The sequence below is a fragment of the Colletotrichum karsti genome (genome assembly GCF_011947395.1).
Source record: "Colletotrichum karsti strain CkLH20 chromosome Unknown Scaffold5, whole genome shotgun sequence".
Classification (NCBI taxonomy): Eukaryota; Fungi; Ascomycota; class Sordariomycetes; order Glomerellales; family Glomerellaceae; genus Colletotrichum; species Colletotrichum karsti.
This window is the reverse complement of record NW_024065905.1, coordinates 226,021-244,944: the sequence shown is the minus strand read 5'-3', so window position 1 is coordinate 244,944 and position 18,924 is coordinate 226,021. Positions and strand designations below refer to the sequence as shown.

General features: G+C 50.5%; 5 protein-coding genes across 5 annotated transcripts; 4 read left to right on the top strand and 1 right to left on the bottom strand.

Annotated features, from left to right (window-relative positions):
- Positions 1-349: 349 nt before the first annotated feature.
- CkaCkLH20_02077 (uncharacterized protein) lies at positions 350-2,021 on the top strand (the record flags this gene model as incomplete). Its single annotated transcript, XM_038884796.1, has 6 exons — positions 350-440; positions 494-529; positions 703-1,397; positions 1,454-1,582; positions 1,640-1,720; positions 1,776-2,021. The coding sequence occupies 6 exons, from the start codon at positions 350-352 to the stop codon at positions 2,019-2,021; spliced, it is 1,278 nt and encodes a 425-aa protein (XP_038749584.1).
- A 2,335-nt stretch (positions 2,022-4,356) lies between these two features.
- On the top strand, positions 4,357-5,953 carry CkaCkLH20_02076 (uncharacterized protein; the record flags this gene model as incomplete). The annotated part of the gene is made up of 5 exons (XM_038884795.1): positions 4,357-4,453; positions 4,501-5,363; positions 5,420-5,548; positions 5,646-5,684; positions 5,756-5,953. 5 exons carry the CDS (start codon positions 4,357-4,359, stop codon positions 5,951-5,953), a joined length of 1,326 nt encoding a protein of 441 aa, XP_038749583.1.
- Positions 5,954-7,446: 1,493 nt separating this feature from the next.
- CkaCkLH20_02075 (uncharacterized protein) lies at positions 7,447-8,804 on the top strand (the record flags this gene model as incomplete). The annotated part of the gene is made up of 3 exons (XM_038884794.1): positions 7,447-7,559; positions 7,670-7,953; positions 8,014-8,804. The coding sequence occupies 3 exons, from the start codon at positions 7,447-7,449 to the stop codon at positions 8,802-8,804; spliced, it is 1,188 nt and encodes a 395-aa protein (XP_038749582.1).
- A 4,082-nt stretch (positions 8,805-12,886) lies between these two features.
- CkaCkLH20_02074 (uncharacterized protein) lies at positions 12,887-14,682 on the top strand (the record flags this gene model as incomplete). Its single annotated transcript, XM_038884793.1, has 6 exons — positions 12,887-12,975; positions 13,113-13,261; positions 13,331-14,155; positions 14,217-14,350; positions 14,417-14,497; positions 14,554-14,682. The coding sequence occupies 6 exons, from the start codon at positions 12,887-12,889 to the stop codon at positions 14,680-14,682; spliced, it is 1,407 nt and encodes a 468-aa protein (XP_038749581.1).
- Positions 14,683-17,683: 3,001 nt separating this feature from the next.
- CkaCkLH20_02073 (uncharacterized protein) lies at positions 17,684-18,490 on the bottom strand (the record flags this gene model as incomplete). Its single annotated transcript, XM_038884792.1, has 2 exons — positions 17,684-17,931; positions 18,022-18,490. The coding sequence occupies 2 exons, from the start codon at positions 18,488-18,490 to the stop codon at positions 17,684-17,686; spliced, it is 717 nt and encodes a 238-aa protein (XP_038749580.1).
- Positions 18,491-18,924: the final 434 nt, after the last annotated feature.

Sequence of the window (18,924 nt, the reverse complement as noted above, 5' to 3'; positions counted from 1 at the left end):
ATAAAACACGTCGATTCACCTCACTTCTATTCAAAAACGTGGTGTTGGGACTTCCAGTTCTTTCCTGTTCGAGAAGCAGATTCAGTTGGAGGGTGCGAAGCTTGCCTCAGGTCGGCACCTTCCACTCTACACCACAGCCCAACTACATGTTTATTCAACACGAGACGAGTCTTTTACCTCCTACCACCTTACCTCTACTCCTCCGTCTCAGAGCAGCACGCCCGCATTTTGTTTGCAAACTACGCGACTGCCACAATCCTTTCCTTCTCGGTTATCGACAGTCTCCGCTGCGCGATCTTTCTTTCTCGATATTCATTCATACCATATCTGATAATCGCAAGCAGCAAAGATGGATCTGGACTTCCGAGCCGACATATGGGTCCTAGAAGACGCCTCTGTACCCTTCCAGCAAAAGAAAGAGATGCTGGACATCATCTTCAGTAAGTCTACGACACCTACCAAGAGCACGAGAATATCATTGACGCCAGGACAGACGAAATCGTGCTGTATCGGTACCACGACGGACTGCGTCTGTTTCCCGAGCTTCAGTTCTACTTGACGCTCTTTTACAACCGAAGCAACTTTGCTGAGATCTGGCCCCTTTGCACCCGATTCCACACTTGGATATCTCCGCTTGCTCTGGAATGCCCCGAGACGACGGATCTCATGGGTTGCGCACGATGGTTCCAGGATATGTCACAGAGCCTATTCTGTTCGAGCAGCCCAACTTGAACTTATTTCAGCCGAATAATCTGCAGGCAGAGCTAGACAACAACATTGGTCCCACTGACGACCTTCTCGTTGCTGGCAATTCCGCCGACTATTCTCTTCAGCTTACGCCGAAACTACCGATTAAGCGGGAGCGCATCGAAATGTTGGTTTCAGAAGAAGAAGAGAACAGAATTGTCGAACAGGTTTTAAAGCCCGCCACCTTTATGTATCACGGTCTCATTCAGGACATGAATCATTTCCAACAAGTGGACGAGGCTTACGACTTCCACGTGAGAAAGAAGGCAGGCCTCACACCTGAGGAGGATCAGACATGGCCTACCACCACGGCTCAGCAGAAGGCCTATGTTCAGCAGCTCTTTGAACAGATTACTGACATGTCCGACTTTTACGAGCTTCGAAAGGTGACAACCAACCTGGCCAATCGCAGAGCTAAAACCGCAGAGAAGGACTGTGTAACGGACACGGCAGCGGATCAGTCCACATCGCGTAAACGTCAGCGTACGAACAAAGCTGGAAAGAGCGCCGCAACCAACAGACCAGCGGATGTTAAGAAAGCGGAGTGGGACATGATTAATCCAGAAAGCTCGGATGTCGACAAGCTTGCCGTTATTGTCCACCACCGCATCTCCGATCTCGAGATTGAGATTCTCTCTTGGCGACTTTTGGTAAGACCGCCCGCCCGACCGACCACGAAGTTCTATGTGGTGATATATCGAAATAGATTGCGGCCATGAATGCGCAACGCGGGTTCAGTTTGCGCCCACTCTGGTCAGGCCAAAGAACTACGTCGACTTGGGACAGCTTCGACACGTTCGCAGACCGCTGGAGCGCGATGTGTGACGTTCTTCTGGTATATTGCCCATAGCTCTTCCCAAAGAATGTCATCTTTTAGAGTCGACTCCTGCAGGACTGTAAGTTGATGATTGACTCACTCACCGGAGCCGATTGGATCTCTAAATTCGCGGGCGCGCCGCTCAAGGAGAGAGCTGTAAGTTTCTGCTTTCTTGTGACCATGCAACTGTTCATTATTGACTCTGCTACAGGGAAAGTTGAACAACGACCTGCTTAATGGCAGACGCGACATCCAGAATCAGGTCGGTAGAGAAATGATTCGGATACAGACGCATGCGAACGAGTGGACCTCCTCGGAGAGCTACGAAATCAAGTCGAAGGATGGACATGTCATCGTCAAGGGGGGCAACATCAGCGAAGCGACCAGGCGCAAGTTGGCTGTTCGGAGCAACCAGGATTCTGGAACTTCCACGGCAACGACGACGCCTCTGTCTTGAAGGGACAAGGGATAATTGTTTTGCCCATAAACTCAGGATATGATTTCTGCAGCTTCTGAGGGTTTTTTCAACCTTGGTGTTGAGTGGTTACAATACGAATACGGTACATGCATAGACCAGGACACTGGTAGTCCTACTTGACAACCAACAATTTCTCTTTGACGTATTTGTTTTGGGTCGCGCTTCGTTAATAGAACGAAATGATTGAGGTATCCATCTGCTTTTCCTAGACGTTTGAGACGTATTTGGTGCTCCTCTGCATCATTCAGTCGCAATACGATGAAGCCTGGCGCGATGCTGCTTGTCACAAGTATTGGGGTAGATCCTGGAGAAGATGAACCTTTGCATGGACTTTCCAATTTCTTCTCTTTTCGATATGGCTCATCAGTCGGGCCCATAACAAGCTATGAGACCATGGCGTGGTTTTGCCGCAGCCAAACGTCTAGATGGCGGTGATGTAAACACAGAGAAGCGCAAATGGAAGATCTTCCAAGCGGAACCGAACCAAAAAAAGCTCACGGATCTTTTCGGGGACGGCAGAGCTAGCGGAAGTCAACGCTCCCGCCAGAAAATCGAGATCTTGGTGTGCGTCGGGTTTGTGGTTCTCCGGGGAGTTAACACCGTATTCGAGCCTCTGGGCCCCTTGTCTGGATTCGTCGATCTAACCGCCACCGACGCTGCTGTCAACGAAAGGATTCGTGGATTTCGCGGCTTCTGGTCTGGTTGCGAAGCGCGTCTGCGCTTCCTCAGACTTTCTGGTGAACGCGAGAGCGACGAGAAGAAAGGTGAGAAGGCGGCGCCTTCATTGACACGAAACATGGCCGCCGCGTCCCGATGAATGTCGAGCTGTACGAGGTGTTCCCGCGGTCGCGAAAGACAGCTCAAGGGCTGCGTGCGCCTCCTGTCTATTACGAGGATGAGCGGCAAAAACGGCCACGCATGGCGCAACATCATCAGTCGCAAATCTATATAGGCAGGCGAGATGTTCAGATGCAGGTCGTCCCGGAAATGATGACAGCCAAGATGTGTGCAAAGGAGTAGACTACGCCCGAAAATTTCGAGAACAGGTCCAGGAATGAACCGGCTGTCGCGGCAGAACGAGCCACTGCAGCAGCTTTCAGATACCTAGAGGGTCTCAGCATCATAGAGACCTTTGAGGAGCAGGCTGATGGGCACCGCGGACGTTGACGCGGCGGATAAGGCAACTTCGACAGGCTGAAGGCCATCATGCTACTCGTTCCTGAAGTCCACAAGTTGTAGTATAGGAACGAGCTACAAAAGAAACGCTCCAGTTCCACGGGCCCTAGTTACATCGGCTGGGAAGGGTGGATCGTGTTTCACGGCCTCGCAGAGGCTGGGTAAGTATTGACCCCTATACCCAGGAGAGCACAGGTGAACCACTAACGTGGCATAATCGCAGAGACCGCAAAAAGCAGCCGTTTGCTTCTACATAGGTCCTCCAGCAGGCGTTCAACCTGCTTGAGGAAGTGGATGGCGACTTGTTGCGCGGCTGGGGAGAGTTGGAGATGAGGGTTTTGTTGGCCGTCATTGCCATTGCCTGCACCACGCGCCAATTGGTTGTTCGTTGGAAATGCCAGGATGCTCGAATTCCTTTTTCCAACGCCGAGATTCCAGCGTTGAAGGCATCCGGAACTCTCGCTTTGTTCGGAATATCGTCGCTGTCTGACGTTGATATCATTTACGCCTTTCCATCGTGCTGTATGAGCATGCATACATCATTTGTTGTCAGAGGGGATTGACTCTGTTAGAATCGCTGCCAGGTCAGTTTGTCGATGGACTTCCTTTCTCCTCAAAGAAAAATATCATACCAGACCCAAGTTCCAGCTACCAGTATGCTGGAAAACGAAGAAGATGGGTCCCGCAACACCCTTCGAATACTCTACAAGTATTGCAGAGCCTCACATTCGAGACTTATCCTGGAGTTCAGTCCGATCTAGAGCAAGCTGATCACGTCGACAAAATTCTCAGAGATTCACCCAGCCAGACCGGCCGGCCCACCCGCCCCGGGTCGTTGAGAGCTGATTTACCTCACTCTGAAAGCTTCGTCCGAGGTCGAGGAAGACGGCATTAAGCAATTCACCCCTTCGAGAGAATCAGGTCGGTGAAACCTCTGAGTCAAGGTCGTCTCTTCGAAGTCCATAAATACGTAGTCTTCTTCCTGAAGAAACGAACTTCACTACAACCACATCCTCAACACAACTTCTACTCAGAACCACAACACAACAATCACAGTCCCGATTCTCTCACTCTTCTTCTTCCTCTTCTTTGACCTGTGTCTCTCGCCCTCTGGACACATCCCATACCGATCCTTAAAATGGACACCATGCTGACCTTCATGGACGATGTCCATCTCCTCAAAGACCCCACTTTCCCGGTCGAGGAGAAAAGAAGGATGCTGGACATCCTCTTGGGTATGTCCATGTAACCGGAGAAGTAGACGTCTCTAACAGATTTGCAGATCACATCATACCCTACCGATTCCGCTATGAGCCTCGAGTCTACCCGGACCTCAGCTTCTATGCAACGCTCCTGAACAACCGCGACGACTTCTTGGAGATTTGGGCTTTGGTTGTGCGCTTCTACGCTTGGATTTCCGTAGTGGCCATCAAAAACTGGAGCATGGCGGACGAGGCTGCGAACTGTTTGATGGAGCTGAGACAGAGTCTTGGCTACGTCGACATCTTCGCACAATACTCCGACTTCGACCCGTTGTCTCTTGGAGATTTGTCGCCGCTTTCAATCTTCGACGAGACTCCGGGACCTGCTGGACAGGAAGAGCCTTCAATAGCTTCGACAGCGGCGACCCGAAACGACATTGCCGCAAGCGATTCTGAAGATCCTTGGCTGGCTGCAGAGCTGGAGAAGCCGGCCACCTTGGTTTATGAGGGCGTCATTCGCAACCTCGATCACTTCCTCGAGGTCGACAAGGCATACAAGCAATACGTCAAGCGAAGACCTGGCCTCACTCCCGGAGAAGACTCGTCTTGGCCTCAGACCCCTGAGAAGACCCAGGACTACATCCACACGATGTACAACGCCATCACCAATATGGATGACTTCTTCGAGCTTCGGAGGGCTAAGCAACGACTGGCAAAGGTCGAGGCCAAGAAAGCAAACAACGGCCAAGATACCACAGACGATGGGTCGAGAAAGCGCAAGAGAACTGCAACGGGCAGACAGTCCCAAGGCCCACCCAAGGGTGTTCAGAAGTCAGACTGGGAGCTATTGGACGATACCAGCACCCCGGCCCAGCGCCTGAACATCATAACCCACCACCAGATCAAGGACGTTGAGATTGAGATTCTCTGCTGGAGACTCCTGGTAAGTTGGAACCCCCTCACAGTGAACAAAAACGGACTGGCTAACTCTTCACGTAGGTCGCAGCACAGGATTGCCAGCGGGGCCATACGATGAAGCCTCTGTGGTCTGGGACACGTACAGTCTCTACCTGGGATGAATTCGAGACCTTTGGTCAGAGGTGGTCGGTGATGTGCAATGAGATCCAGGTATGGAAACCACTTTCAGGCGCGGCTGTTAGCATGTTCTAATCAAAATTCCTAGGATTGCAAGATCCTGGTCCATTCGCTCACAGGCGCGGACTAGTTTGTTCGCTTCGCAAGCGCGCCAAAGAAGGAGCGTGATGTAAGTTTTTCACCTCTCTTCCTTTGGCCTGCTCTACTGGGGGTACTAGAACAAATGCTAACTTCTTCTAGGCGAAATTGGCAAACGACATGCTTAACGCGCGGCGCAATGTCCAGAATCAAATCGGTCTGCAAGAGATACAGAAGAGAACAGCCAACAATGAGTGGACGACTGCAGAAGACTTCGAGATCCGTACAAGAGATGGAGAGCTTGTACATGAGGGCAGCCGCCTTGGCGACAGGGAGAGAAGGGAGCTTGCGAGGAGATAATGACTAGAAAGCGGTGCTGGTACATTGCTATATGGATTAAAGGCGCACGTTTGAGACGTCTTTGTTTTCTTTTACGTTGGTCACAATGCTTTTGATTGCTTTTTTGATACCCCATTCTTTGCAAAATTAGAACATGCTTGCTATTAGAAAGAAAAGACACTCAATTCACTGCTTATTGTTTCCCCAATAAACCCTCTCATCACAGGAATATTTTCTCCCAGCCATGATTGGTACAAGCACAGACACTCCAACCTAAGTTGGGGTGTCTCTGCCAATATTGGCTTTTGTTCCCTTGAATTCTCAGAGATATTGTGCTCTAAGTTTGAGTTTGCAATACCTTGGCCTCTAGAATAGAGCATACTCATATGTCTAGTAACCAGAAGCTCTCATACTTTCAATCCCCGGGCCGGCTCAAAACGAAATATATTGCGAAGAAGATACCGAGATACATCTCTACTTCCTTGCAAGTGCTTGATATGATGTCCTACCTTCTCCTCCTTCCACAAAGATGTTGTGGGAAAACGATCCAACGCGAAAACAAAAAGCACGCATGCATCTTGGGAAAGCTTTGACCTCGGGATCGAACTGGGGTTTGCATTTGGTACATGGACTCCTGAATCCTGAAGACTCCGGGAAGCCAACTCGTGGCGCCGGTGGCGCGTCCAAGTTCCGCTGCTCGCGTTCCCTGCGCGGTTCGCGAAATTTCCCCACGGAGGAGATAATCCGGTTATCTACATATAACACGTGTTATGTGTAAAGCTCGCTGAGGAGGGCTACATAATGCATTCTCTGCGGTGTGGTCCCGAGGACTCGGAGTCCTGTATCAACTTCTACTTCTTCGTGACCTGAGACTCTTTACCTCCATAGGTGTCCTCCATATCGTTGATCTGAAAGTGCTCATATTGTTAGGAGTGCATAGAGTCTTATTGTGCTTAGACTATACATTGGGTTAGGATTATGTCATTTTCGATAGGAAACTTGATCCAGCGTCAGAGGACATTTACAATGTCCAGCAAGCAGGATGGCAGGACTTCCCTCTTCGTGTACTGGTATAGAGGGGGTATCAATCTCGGCTCAATTCTTTTATTGATTGTTCCTGACCCGACCGAGGAAGCCTTGTAATCCACGTCGAGGTCGACTACTACTTGTCCCATCACGGACCCACCTCCGACTCTACTACCACGGCACGCTCCTTCCTCAAACAACTCACGGTGCGCAACCGGAGCAACGCCAAATACTTCTCCTAATTCCGACCTCTCCACCTACCTACACGCACCGAACAACTGTGGCAGACATTGGCAGTTGGTTGCTTTCGGAAGAGAATATCGCCCGTTGATGCGCAATCACCCATAATCCCATTACGCATCAGCTTCTGCCGATCTCGACCTACAGCCTACCCCTTTCCGAACAATTTCCTGTTGCCCTCCATCGGCTCTAGGCTATTTGGAAGACGAATAAGCCACCTTGAAGAATCCGTATCACCAACTGCAAATATGGCGACTGGCAACTTCGCGTCCGACTACTCGGTTGATAGCTCTGCTGGTCTGAGCTGCGATGACTTCAACCTTTGGAACTACGATGGGTCATTGCCTCATGTGGTGCCCAGGTGAGCCCAGAACCCTCAAAATTTCTTTTAATTGCTGCCAGGTTCAGCGCAATGATCTCCTAAAAGGACTTGTCTTCGCCGACGTGTACATACTAACACTTGTGTCTCAGAAACTCTTTCGGTATGGATCCATCGAACAACATACCGAATGCCACATTCGGAGATCTCCAGAACGTGGGTATGCAGGCTTCAGCGCTGCCGCAAATTTCTTCGTCATTTGAACCGGGCCCCTCGTTCTTTACGCGCATGCAAGAACCGGACATTCAGCCTCATGGACCAGCCATGCTTGATGCAGTCCAGATGATCGAAGCCGATCCTGACGTCGAATTTGCTAGCCTATTTGATGACAATACTCCCAACGCAACGACGGACGAAATTCTTCGCGTCGTGTGTGGTAAGCAACTCGATCTCGGGTGTCCACTCCTGTTCAACTGACATATGTTCATTGGCGCAGACAAGATATTACCTTACCGTGCGAAGGACTTTCCACGACTGTTCCCTCCTGTATACTTCTACGAACTTCTTCTTCAGAACGAAGAAGACCGTGATGAAGTTATTCCACTTGCCACGAGATGCGTCAAATGGTTTCTCAACATGACCCCGGAGCAGGCCGACTCACGCATCGCCGAGATCCACGAGGTTCGCCGAGCCATGAAAGCCAAGGGTCTAGACCAAGAGCCTCAGGCTCATCCTGCGAAGAACACGAAGCGGTCGAGAAGCGCAAAGAAGGCAGCCATCACGAGCCACCAGCACCCTGTCCTGGTCGCGGAGCTAGCCAAGAGTCCCAGGATGGAGTATCGCCCAAGTATCCGATCCATGGAGGAGTATCTCACCCTTTCGGAAGCTTATGTCACCTACATCAGGCAAATGGAGTTGAACGATGTTGCTGAGACGGACGAAACCTGGCCTTCCACCACAGCAATGGAAATTCAGTATGTGAAGCAGGCTGCGCTCGCCATCTTTGACACCACCGACTTTGCGGAGAAGACGGACGCCTTGAACAATAAAGCGCACATCGACAAACTCACAGCTGAACGACAGGGCGAGGCTGATGGCGAGGCTGATTCCGTTGGAAACATCAAGAAGCGGAAGAGAGGCGCCGACGCGACTGACGCGGTCAAAAAGCTTCCGAAGTTGAACCCGTCTGAAAGTATCCTCGCCGACCCCAACAGCTCTCCGGCTCGACTGTTGAAAGCTGTCCTCCGGTACGAAATTACCGATTTCGAAGTCGAATTGCTAAGCTAGAAGCTGCTGGTAAGTACAAATGAATGATGCTGGAATGACTACTAATATGCTGGTACCTCAGCAATCGGCCAAGAAAGCCCAGGAGGGGTTTACCTTGAAATCGCCATGGAGCGGCGAAAGTGCATTCATCTGGGAAGATTACGCAAGCTTTTCCGAGAGATGGGAGCGGATTTGCTCCAACCTCAAGGTGAAATAACCCGCTGCTTTGTCCGAATTCCTTGTACCACTGAGCTAACGAGTTCCCACGTAGAATAGCAAACACATGGTGCATTCCGCCATGGCGGCAGATTGGGCCAGCCGGATTGCCACGGCTCCAGCCGCCGAGCTCAATGTCGGGTTCTGAATCGTTCTTCATTCTAAGCTTTTACTGACGGGGCTCTGCTAGACAAGGAAGGGAAACAAAATCCTCAACGCCAGAAGAGACGAGGAGAGTCGGCTTGGCCGGGCTCTTAAGCTGTCAGTTCACAATTGACGCTTAGATGGTGTTTCGGCTTCTGTGAAGGTTTCAGCTCTCAAAACGAAGGAAGAGATCTGAAGTCTTTGGAGTTTCTTTTGTCACAGCGCATGACTGGGCAATATCGATTTGTGATTTGCATTCTTTTCACCAAGGGGCCACTCTTTTCATAGAATCAAAAACAATATCTTTGATTCTTTCATTAATTAACCATGTCTTAGTTATACAAGATCGACAATACCCTCAAGGCAATGAATATTCTTCTACTATGTTTCGTTACGTGACACCCATGAAGATATGGACAATCGCCAGTACAAATATTAGGCGGATACAAACAACAATCTACATTTTTAAGACCTTAGACTCAAGGATGATCAATATTCTGCGGAGATAATTGTCTATGACGATATTCAAGCCCCGGGCCCGGATAATTAGAACCGTTCCCGGGACAGCTGCGACGAGTGGAATCCTGGCCTGGTTATCTTTGGCAGCAGCAGCCCGGGCCGAGGCGGTCTCTCCCTTCGGAGAAGAGATCGCCAAGGCCGATCAAGTGGACATCCGCAAGCTCGCATGCCACGTCCAGCTTGTCGAAAAGTCTTATGGTACCATCAGTCTGCTTCAAATCGGATCCCTGATTGGATTCAAAAGAGATCCCAGGGACTACTCTGACAAGCCTGCTGGCTTTGCGCACTCAAACTAGTACCTGATTCCATGTCACGATGAAGGCTCCCTGGGGCGGCGAGACGTCCTACGCGTGGGGGACCTATGACACGTTCGAGGGCGGGTGCACCGACATCTGGCTTGATGTGAAGGTGAGTTGCAACTCCCAGACCATGGTAGAGGCTTCGCTAAACGATTAAACAACATAACAGCAAACAGATCATCAAACTTTGTCTGTGAATTCAGGTAAGATCTGTGACACCCTTTGACAGATCGCGTTGATTCTTGTATTGACATATCCACTTGTAAACAAAGGTGGACAATCGTGTACTGAACGGAAAAACGGACGAGGAGAGCCGCCGGGACCGCGAGGTCATCCGGCGGGAGAAGACATGCGTCGAGACCTCTGCTGTGGGGGATGGAAACATCTCGGAGGATAACTGATCGGACTTAGGAACTCATGTTACCTGATGGCTGCAGGATATGGGAAATTCGTTTGGTGTCTTTTGAGGTTAATATTTCGGTCGTTTCTTAGCCCAGGCAGTCAAAGTGTTTGCTTCTATTTCTCCCCATGGAAATGATCCAGAATCATCCACAAATGTGTTTTAACACCTTATTTCTGTCTTGACTTTAGTAAATGTCTATACGCAGCCTGAGCTTGAGAAAAGGGGCTGGAGCTTCCCTCTGAAAGACTCCAAGCTGTACCGTTTTCCCGTCGATATTTTACGGAAGGGCCTGCCTATGAGAATGGTCAACCATCCCTCCCGGACTCGGGCCCGGATAGCAATACGTATTTTGTGCAAAGGTGCTAGCTTCGGGTATTCAGCCTTCAGTCATTGTCGATTAGCTTTGTTTTCAGGCATGCCAATAACGTGCATCAGCAAGACCATCACTTTTCACCCGCGGCAGCAGAGGATCGCCCAAAATTCCACGGCTCTGGGCACTCAGTTGAAACTGGTGAAGCTATATCACTAGAGATGAGGACAATGAAGCTCTTGCGACGTTTTACTGCAGCTGAGCTCAAGGCTGTGTGTCTTGAAGTGCGTGTTTTTTTTTTGTACCAAGACCAGTATTATTGTTTCAGAGACACCGAATTCCGGGACACCTGGAGACTTTTAAAAGGAAATAACAAATTCGCTGCCCCCACCAAAAGCGAGAAAACACATTGAGGAATGTTCTCCATCACCACGAAAGGTACTACAAAGTAATATGTTTCAGAACATCGCTTGAAGGCAATTTTCTGACCCCTCTTCACAAATAGGACGAAGCTATCTTCTGTGACGAAGTCATCATGCTTGATACCGCTGGCATTGCGCGAAGTTCTTCATCTACTCTCCTCCGGGCCCATTACCCGAGTGAAGGCGGACCATACCTTCTACCTTAGAGAAAACGGGCTGAGAGTAAGACGAAATACCCACTTCGACGCATACTGAAGGTTCCTCGTCAGGACATCGACAGCATGCGCCCCTGCCCGGCGCTACGAGTCTTCGACCTCATGCGGTGCCCGCCTGCGTTCGGCGACCTTTGCTTCCCAGCGATCAGAGGCTGCGGCGTCTTGCGTCCTATGCACCAAATATCGTTGACGTATTGGTCCTTTGATCCTGTATCAAGGTTGATGACAGCTTCTGGGACTTCAACCGCAGCCCAAAAGGGGTGGGCTGGTGATACCCAGTATCCTCTTTACTGTGGCATGCAAGTGTGGAAACCGCAATGTCCAGAACTGTATCGACATGTTCAAGTTCTGTGCTTCTTTTGAAACAAGCCCCTTTCTGACCTCGATAACTCCTAGGCTCGCCTGTAACTTGCATTCTCCAGCCTCTATCCCGATGATCAAGGTGAGTACTCTCAGCTCACGTCTGGCAGAGGACGATGGAGTACATCTCGTATGCTCAGGACGCGATGAGACGCGAGTTTGGCAGCGGTTTGTGCACCTTTAGTACTAGATGACGTGGCCATATCATCACACCCTACAAGGACGTGTGTGAAAGCCAAAAAGACATCAGAGAGGCCGCCTCCTACCGTTATAGGCATAGCGATCTCCAACTACGATTGAAGCAGTTCTGCGTCTACCCCCTTCAAAGTGAGGAAGACATCAAGTTCCTCATATGTGCATGTGCGGTCTGGTCTCGCGGATAGGAAGATTGAGGGCATCCATCTCACAAACTTGCGTCAATCTATTGCCGCCATCCTGGGCCAGATGGAGGTCCAGAAGCAGTCCTTTTTCTGGGACGTTTGGGAATGCGGGCTGTTGGTAGCCCCGAAATGCACCACAAGGTGACGACGACATTCTTTCCTTGATGCAAGACATCAGAAGACGATCCTGAAGAATCAGCTTATACGTTTGGGAATGAACACACACTTCGCCTGTCACAACATAATAGCTGGATGACAACAACTCATACCTAGCGTATGATTGCAAAGCGATTTGTTATCCTGCAGTTCTTGCCGAAGAAAACCACATCACTGAGCAAGCTGGAGTTCCGTTGTGGTACTTAGTTCAGCTCTTTTAATCAGGTCCAGGGGCCCTTTTTACATGCAGATATCGGAGACCTACGAACGTTGGCCTGAGGTGAAGTCTCCCGTGTCTGGAGCAACTCAGGCCAACTTCAAAGTTCCTCGCTGCCTGATTTGAACTGGTAAGGCAGCGAGGGCTGTGTGGGGCGGGGCTTTCGCGTCTAAGACGCGACGGACTTCGAGATCACCCCTGACAACCACCTCGAGCTCCTGCCGTCTTCTGTTCTCTCCTCTTCTTCTTGACCAACCCTCATCCACCCACCCACACGCGTTCTCATCCAACCCTCCCCAACGCAAACAGAATCACTCCTTTCCCCTCCCCGCCGCAGAAACGTCTTCATCATCTCCCACTTATTACTTATCCCCGCTGTCGTATCATCAGAAGACAACAGCGACGCAAGCAGACGAACGAACGCCTGGATCAACTGTTCTTTCTCGCCAAGCACTAGACAAAATGTCGAACGAGTACTATCGTATCGCGGGGGTCGACAACGACGCGTTGTTCAATCTTCCAGCCTCTGATAGCGAGCATGAATTCTCTGCGTAAGTTCGTCCATGACTAAAAGCTGTTTTATCTTACGCTGTATTCTGTTCCGTATCGTCCTTTCTTGCGCGGTTGTTGCTAGAAACGCCGCGTTTCGATTCAAACGCGTGAAGCTTGAGCTAACATTGGCTGCAAGACACGACGAGATGGCGCAGGCAGACGCCATCGCTTCGCAACTGGACCTGGACAACGACGTTCGGCCACTATTCTACAACGACATGGATATGTTGCATGGCGTGAACACGCCCTCCTCTGTGAAGGCGGACATGCTTGCTGTGATTATTGGTTTGTTTGCTAGCGCGCATCCAACAACAAGCCGTGTAATAGGAGGAGCTAACAGGACGACATGAACAGACACTGTCATTCACTACCGCTCGCGGCACGGGAACCGCGCGTTCCCGCCCGAACAATTCTACGAGTTCCTTCTAGAAAACAATGAGAATGCGGACTTCGCCAGACCCCTTGCATGCCGTTGTGCAAAATACTTGCGCAGTCTGAGCCCTGAAGATGCGGACGCAGAGATAGAATACCTCAGAAACCTGCGTCTTGACATGTCCCAGGGCCAGGCCGGCGGCCAGGAGCAGTCCGCGTCCCAAGATGGTCGCGCATCGCGGCAGAACCAGCCTTCAGAAGCACAAGCCGTCGACGACACCGAAGTCAGCCAGGCCCCAGCTCCCGAGCGTGGCTCCCATCGTGAAGACGAAAACAGCGGCTCTGCTCTGAAAGAAGAGCTCAACAAGCCCTGCTCCTTTGCCTACCGAGGATTGATTCAAGACATCAATCACTACGTCGACGTCGAGAAAGAGTACTTGGGTCTCATTCGCCACGAGACGGGTGATGCAAACGCCGATGAAACCTGGCCACTGACCTCGGAACTCCAGCGGGCTTACGTTGCACAGGTCGTCGATGCCATCATGGATGTTAGCGACTTTGAGGAAAAGAAAGAGGCCCTGAAGAAACAACAGGCCATTGACGCTTTCGAAGCAGCAAGGACGGCTGCCGCTGAGACCGAGTTCCCGGTCTCACTTGGAAAGAGAAAGAGGGACCATGACAAGCTCAGCCAGCCCCAGAAGCTTTCCGTCCGCGAGAGGACTTACGCCGATCCCAAGAGCACTCCGGAGGAGGTGCTCCAAGTTGCTCTCCACCACAAGATGTCCGACGTTGAGATTGAAGTCCTGGGTTAGAAGCTCTTGGTAAGTACTGCTGAACACAGCACGAAGTGTCGCAGTTTGACTAACAGCCATGAAGACATCAGCTATGAACACGCAACAAGGATGGAACATGCAGCCCCAGTGGGCAGGAAACAGCTACCAACCGTGGGAGAAATTCGACAGCTTTGGCGCTCGGTGGGCTGAGGTCTGCCAAAACATGCGCGTAAGTCATGCATATTACAACTAAATGTCAAGAGGACAAGAAGCACTGACACGGACGCTTGAATAGAACCACAAAGTCATGGTTCGCTCGCTCATGGTGCCCGACTGGGCCACCCGCTTGACTGCGGCTCCAAGGCGGGAGAACAAAGTGAGGCTTACTGATTCTGGCCCTGTACTGTTCAATGTTGCTGATCAATATTACAGCTCAAACAAGGCAACAAAAAGGTCAATGCAAAGCGAGACCTCGAGAGCAAGCTGGGAAGAGAAACCCTCAAGCGGCAGAAGACTGAAGCCGGCGACTCTGGCGACTCCGGACAGGACGACAACCAATAGGGCAGTATCCAAGAGGAGAAAACATGGAGCCCATCTCTCGTATAAAGGGAGACACCAGCTTTGACCTTTATTCCCTGCGGAGTGCAACGGAGTTCTTGTCCATAGAAACAATCACATTGTCGCGTTGCGAATCCAGTCACTCAGAACTTGTTTTCCCTTATTCTTTGTAACATACTGGTAAAGCAACAACAGTTGTATTTCAATGAAAGCCAGAAAGGCATTATACTTGGTAAAATCTCTTATTCGTGCACAATTTCGTTCTTGATCGCCTCAACGGGAAGCGTTTGGTTCCTTCTCGTCTGAATTGGGGTGATGTGAGGACCGTAATTTGTCGAGTCGTATCGGATTGCGTCTTTGCTCATTAGCAGGTAAATGTTCTGTATTGCGAACTATTACTTTTTCTTCGGGGAGTTCCCAAACCAAATATTTCGCCACCTCGCCGCGCAACCCCGGGCTTTCCTGTTCCAACTTCGCCTAACCGCAAGAACTTGGTGTTTTACTCAGCCCCCGGGTCCAGTCACTGCTGGACAACAACGTACGACACAGAGCAAGCGATCTCCAAGATCAGCAAGCTTAGACTATCGAAGCCTCTCGGCCGAAGAAGGCCCGGTGTCTAGAGGCACATTGGGGCTGATTGAGAGCCACCACAACAAGTAACTCATCGAGGATCTGAACAAGCCGCGCTCTTTTGCTCACAGCGGCATGATCCGCAACGAAATTGAGGTAGCACTCATAGACGAAAATGTCCTGCCTCACGAGAGACACAAACAACATCACCGGCGATCCGACTTGGCCTAAGACCTCTGGACAGCAACGCTCCTACGCCCAAAAGGTCGTAGAGGCAATATTAGATCTTTCGTCATTCAACAAGGAAACAGTGACCTTGACGAGGGAGCAAGATCATGATGAGAAGGCTGCGGTACTCGCAGTTGCCGAGGAGGTTGCAGAATCAAGCAACTCCCTCAAGAGGCAAATAGTTCCATTCAAACTATGGGTTTGGAGATCGGGATGGTTGACGACACGTTCATCGGGCTCCGAAAACCCGTGAGCAACTTCCCCATGACGATCTCCTGGAGATGGCTTTGTGTTATGGCCAGTCGGTGCCGATCCATCGGAATATTCGACAGCTGTGCAGCCACAGACTCAAGCCCACGCAGAAGCTCAATTTGCCGAGTAAGAATCGCAACGCCCCGGGGAAGGGTCGATGACGCCTGTCCCGCCTTCCAAGGCGATATGGCTGTTTTGCACAGCTTCAACACGCCTCTGGCACTGAGAAACGAGATTCTTGCGGTTATCATCATCGAACGGAAGAAGTAAACGAAAGGTTCGCCGGGCCCACCCTGTCTAAAGAACCCGCCCACAAAACGAGGCGTCGAAGCGGCCCAAATGCACATTTACAGATGCATTTTGAGCTTCGTGAAGGGAGTGACCTCACTAAGTTTGGGAGCTGCTGGCAAGAGTCACTGGTATGTCGAGCTTGGCGACAAAGAGACCGCGGATAAGCCTAACGAAGATCAGACAATGATCGTGCGTTCCTCGGCTTCGTCAAAGAAGTTTACACGGCGACGAGGTCTCTTTTAGGAGTACAGAAACCCGATGTCAACGACGAGGCAATACGCCCATCAACTTTCGAGTCCATCGCCACCTACGTTCTCACCGCAATGAAGTGTCCTAGACAAACGGTCATCTATTCCAAGGATGTCCTTGGACTCAGAAAGGGTGACACTTGAAACCGAAGCCGGGCCCCAGGTGTATGTTGCCAATGCCCCTGAGGAAGCTGATGTTGATATCATACAAAGTGCAATACTGGTCACCGTTGTCAAGCTCTCAGATCAATGGGACCAAGATGCATAACAGGCTCTTAATGTTGACTGTTGTTAGCGATTGTAAATTAATCTGCGTATTATGATCAGATAAAAGTCGAGCTCGTCAAATTACGGACCAAGTCAGCCAGTACTGTTCTCGGCAAAAGGTGACACACCTTTCCCCCAGAGGGATTTTACTAGCTTCCTTTTGCAGCACGAACGACGAGAGCGTTAACTTGACTTATAATTTCTTTGATAAAGTTTGTAAGCAAATCATTGATCGCCAACTTACTATCTTACACATTCCTGTAACGTGATGGTTATATTCCATATGGCCGGCACATCATTCATCAGAATAGCCCCGGCCCTGATGAGAGCAGCGTAGGCGCCAACGTATCCTTTCATGACGTTCCATATCAAGTTAACAGTTCGAACCCAAATCATGTTTGAAAACAAGTGCCTTAATTCCAAGCACATTTCTCCGCAAGGGAACCACTCAAGTCTGTATTTACTTTACAGACGATACATGGAGAATAATGAGACCCGCCGTATCTCGTCCGAGATGATGCGTGTCGAGATCTTGAGGGAAGTCAACCGGTATGCAGCATGACTCACCTCTCCAGCTATTGACTGTTATTGCATTGATACTAAGTAGATAATCTTTTGTCCCTAAAGCTCTTTGAAACATTTTGGACCTGTTCTTCCGACCTTAAGTTATTGCCAAACCTAGGAGACTATTGCAACCGTAACATTCTAAATGCACCAGGTTGGGAGCTGTTAAATGTTCGATAAGTTACTTCCACGATAGGGTCGCTTATGAATGGTCCAAGAGAAGCGACAGGCACGACAGGTAACGGCTTGATAAGCGCAAAGCGGGCCAAGTCCTGGCACCGAATTGGCGGAGGACGGGTATTTGTAGGCTGCCTTACTACTTGAGTGGCCTGGAAGTTTGAACATGGAAAACATTGATGGGATGGCGTTAAGGGGTATAACACGATTCAGGATTACAACATGAACTTAGATCCAATATAAATGATAGGAATATTGCTACATATCGATTGGCCGCCCCAGCATTGCATAGGAGCGATCTGGATCGTTATGACGGTGCTCTTGGGCTCTCCAAAGCGGAAGGAGAAGGCGAGTACAAGGCTTTGAAGCCTAACACACTCCAGTCTGCCTCAACTCAAGAGTGCCTATCAAAGAGCGCCGCAGAAGAACTCAAACAGGCTGAACGCAGCACCTGCATAGCCGTTGAAGGCCCCGGCGATGACACCGCCAATTTCCACGACGTTACTGTCGACGCCGCACGTCCGACTATCCCCGCTGCCAGAATCGACCTCGATGCGGATGTTCATGAAAGCCCGAACATCGGAATCCCCGTCAAGGTATTGGATATCGACCCCGCTCTGATGGTAGTATTGGTCAATCTTCTTCGCTTCGGCCACTACGTCATGGGAGAGTTCTCATTAGTTCGAACGACTCTGGGGGTGATAAAGGTGTTTGAGCAAATGATGGCATAGGTTAAGATACTTACCTGGGCACGGGATAGGGCTGGGGACACAGGCCGGGTCATCGGTGTACGTCTCCTGCTTGACCTCGTACTGGCTGTTGCCGAACACCATCTTTGCCAGCTCGACAAGGTCATCCCTGGATCCTGGTCCGGTAGCGGCGAAAGTTCCAGTGACCGAAACGGATATCTTGCGAGTCTCCGCGCGGAGATAGCCATCTGAGGCCTTATACTGGACTCTGGTGTCGACCTCGAGCTTGTCGCTGCCTTCGCAGCCGACGGTGGTGCAGTGGCCCTTGATCCCGTCAAGGACGTTCCACGGCGGAGCGTCGCCCCAGTTGATTGCGTCGGTGGTCAAAGCCACTCTGGTGTTCCCGTCGGGGTTCTCGTACTTTTGCTCATCCTGACGCGTGACGATGCTGTAGCCAGGAGGCAGAGCAAAGGCTGTCGAGGTGCCAGCGGCGGCAAGGAGAGTGAGAAGAGTTGAAGCATGCATCTTTAGATGGTAAAGCCTCCTAGAGCAGATTGAAGAGATAGACGAGAGAAGTTGAAGTGTTGGCAATGATAGGGGTAATGGTGAAGGGGGTGGTACTGCGTAGGTGGTTATATATAAGTTGTAAATGAAGAAGGAACAGTTGGACTCGCCTGGAGGACTAAGTCAGGAGGGCAACCTAGCATACCGTTGCCTCGCTGATATCATTTGCACATATAGTATCATTCGGCGAGGCTATGCCGGATGACTGCACAAACGAACTGTTGCCAAGCTCATATCATTCCCTAAATGGTTTCATCCAGCAAGGCTACGATGAATGAGGTTATTCGTATGTCCCACAGGTTGCATTGGCCCCCAAGGAATGGTTCACCCGTCAAGGACCATGTTCTATTGACATACGCAAACATTTACAATTGCAATTTGCTGCGATATACGAT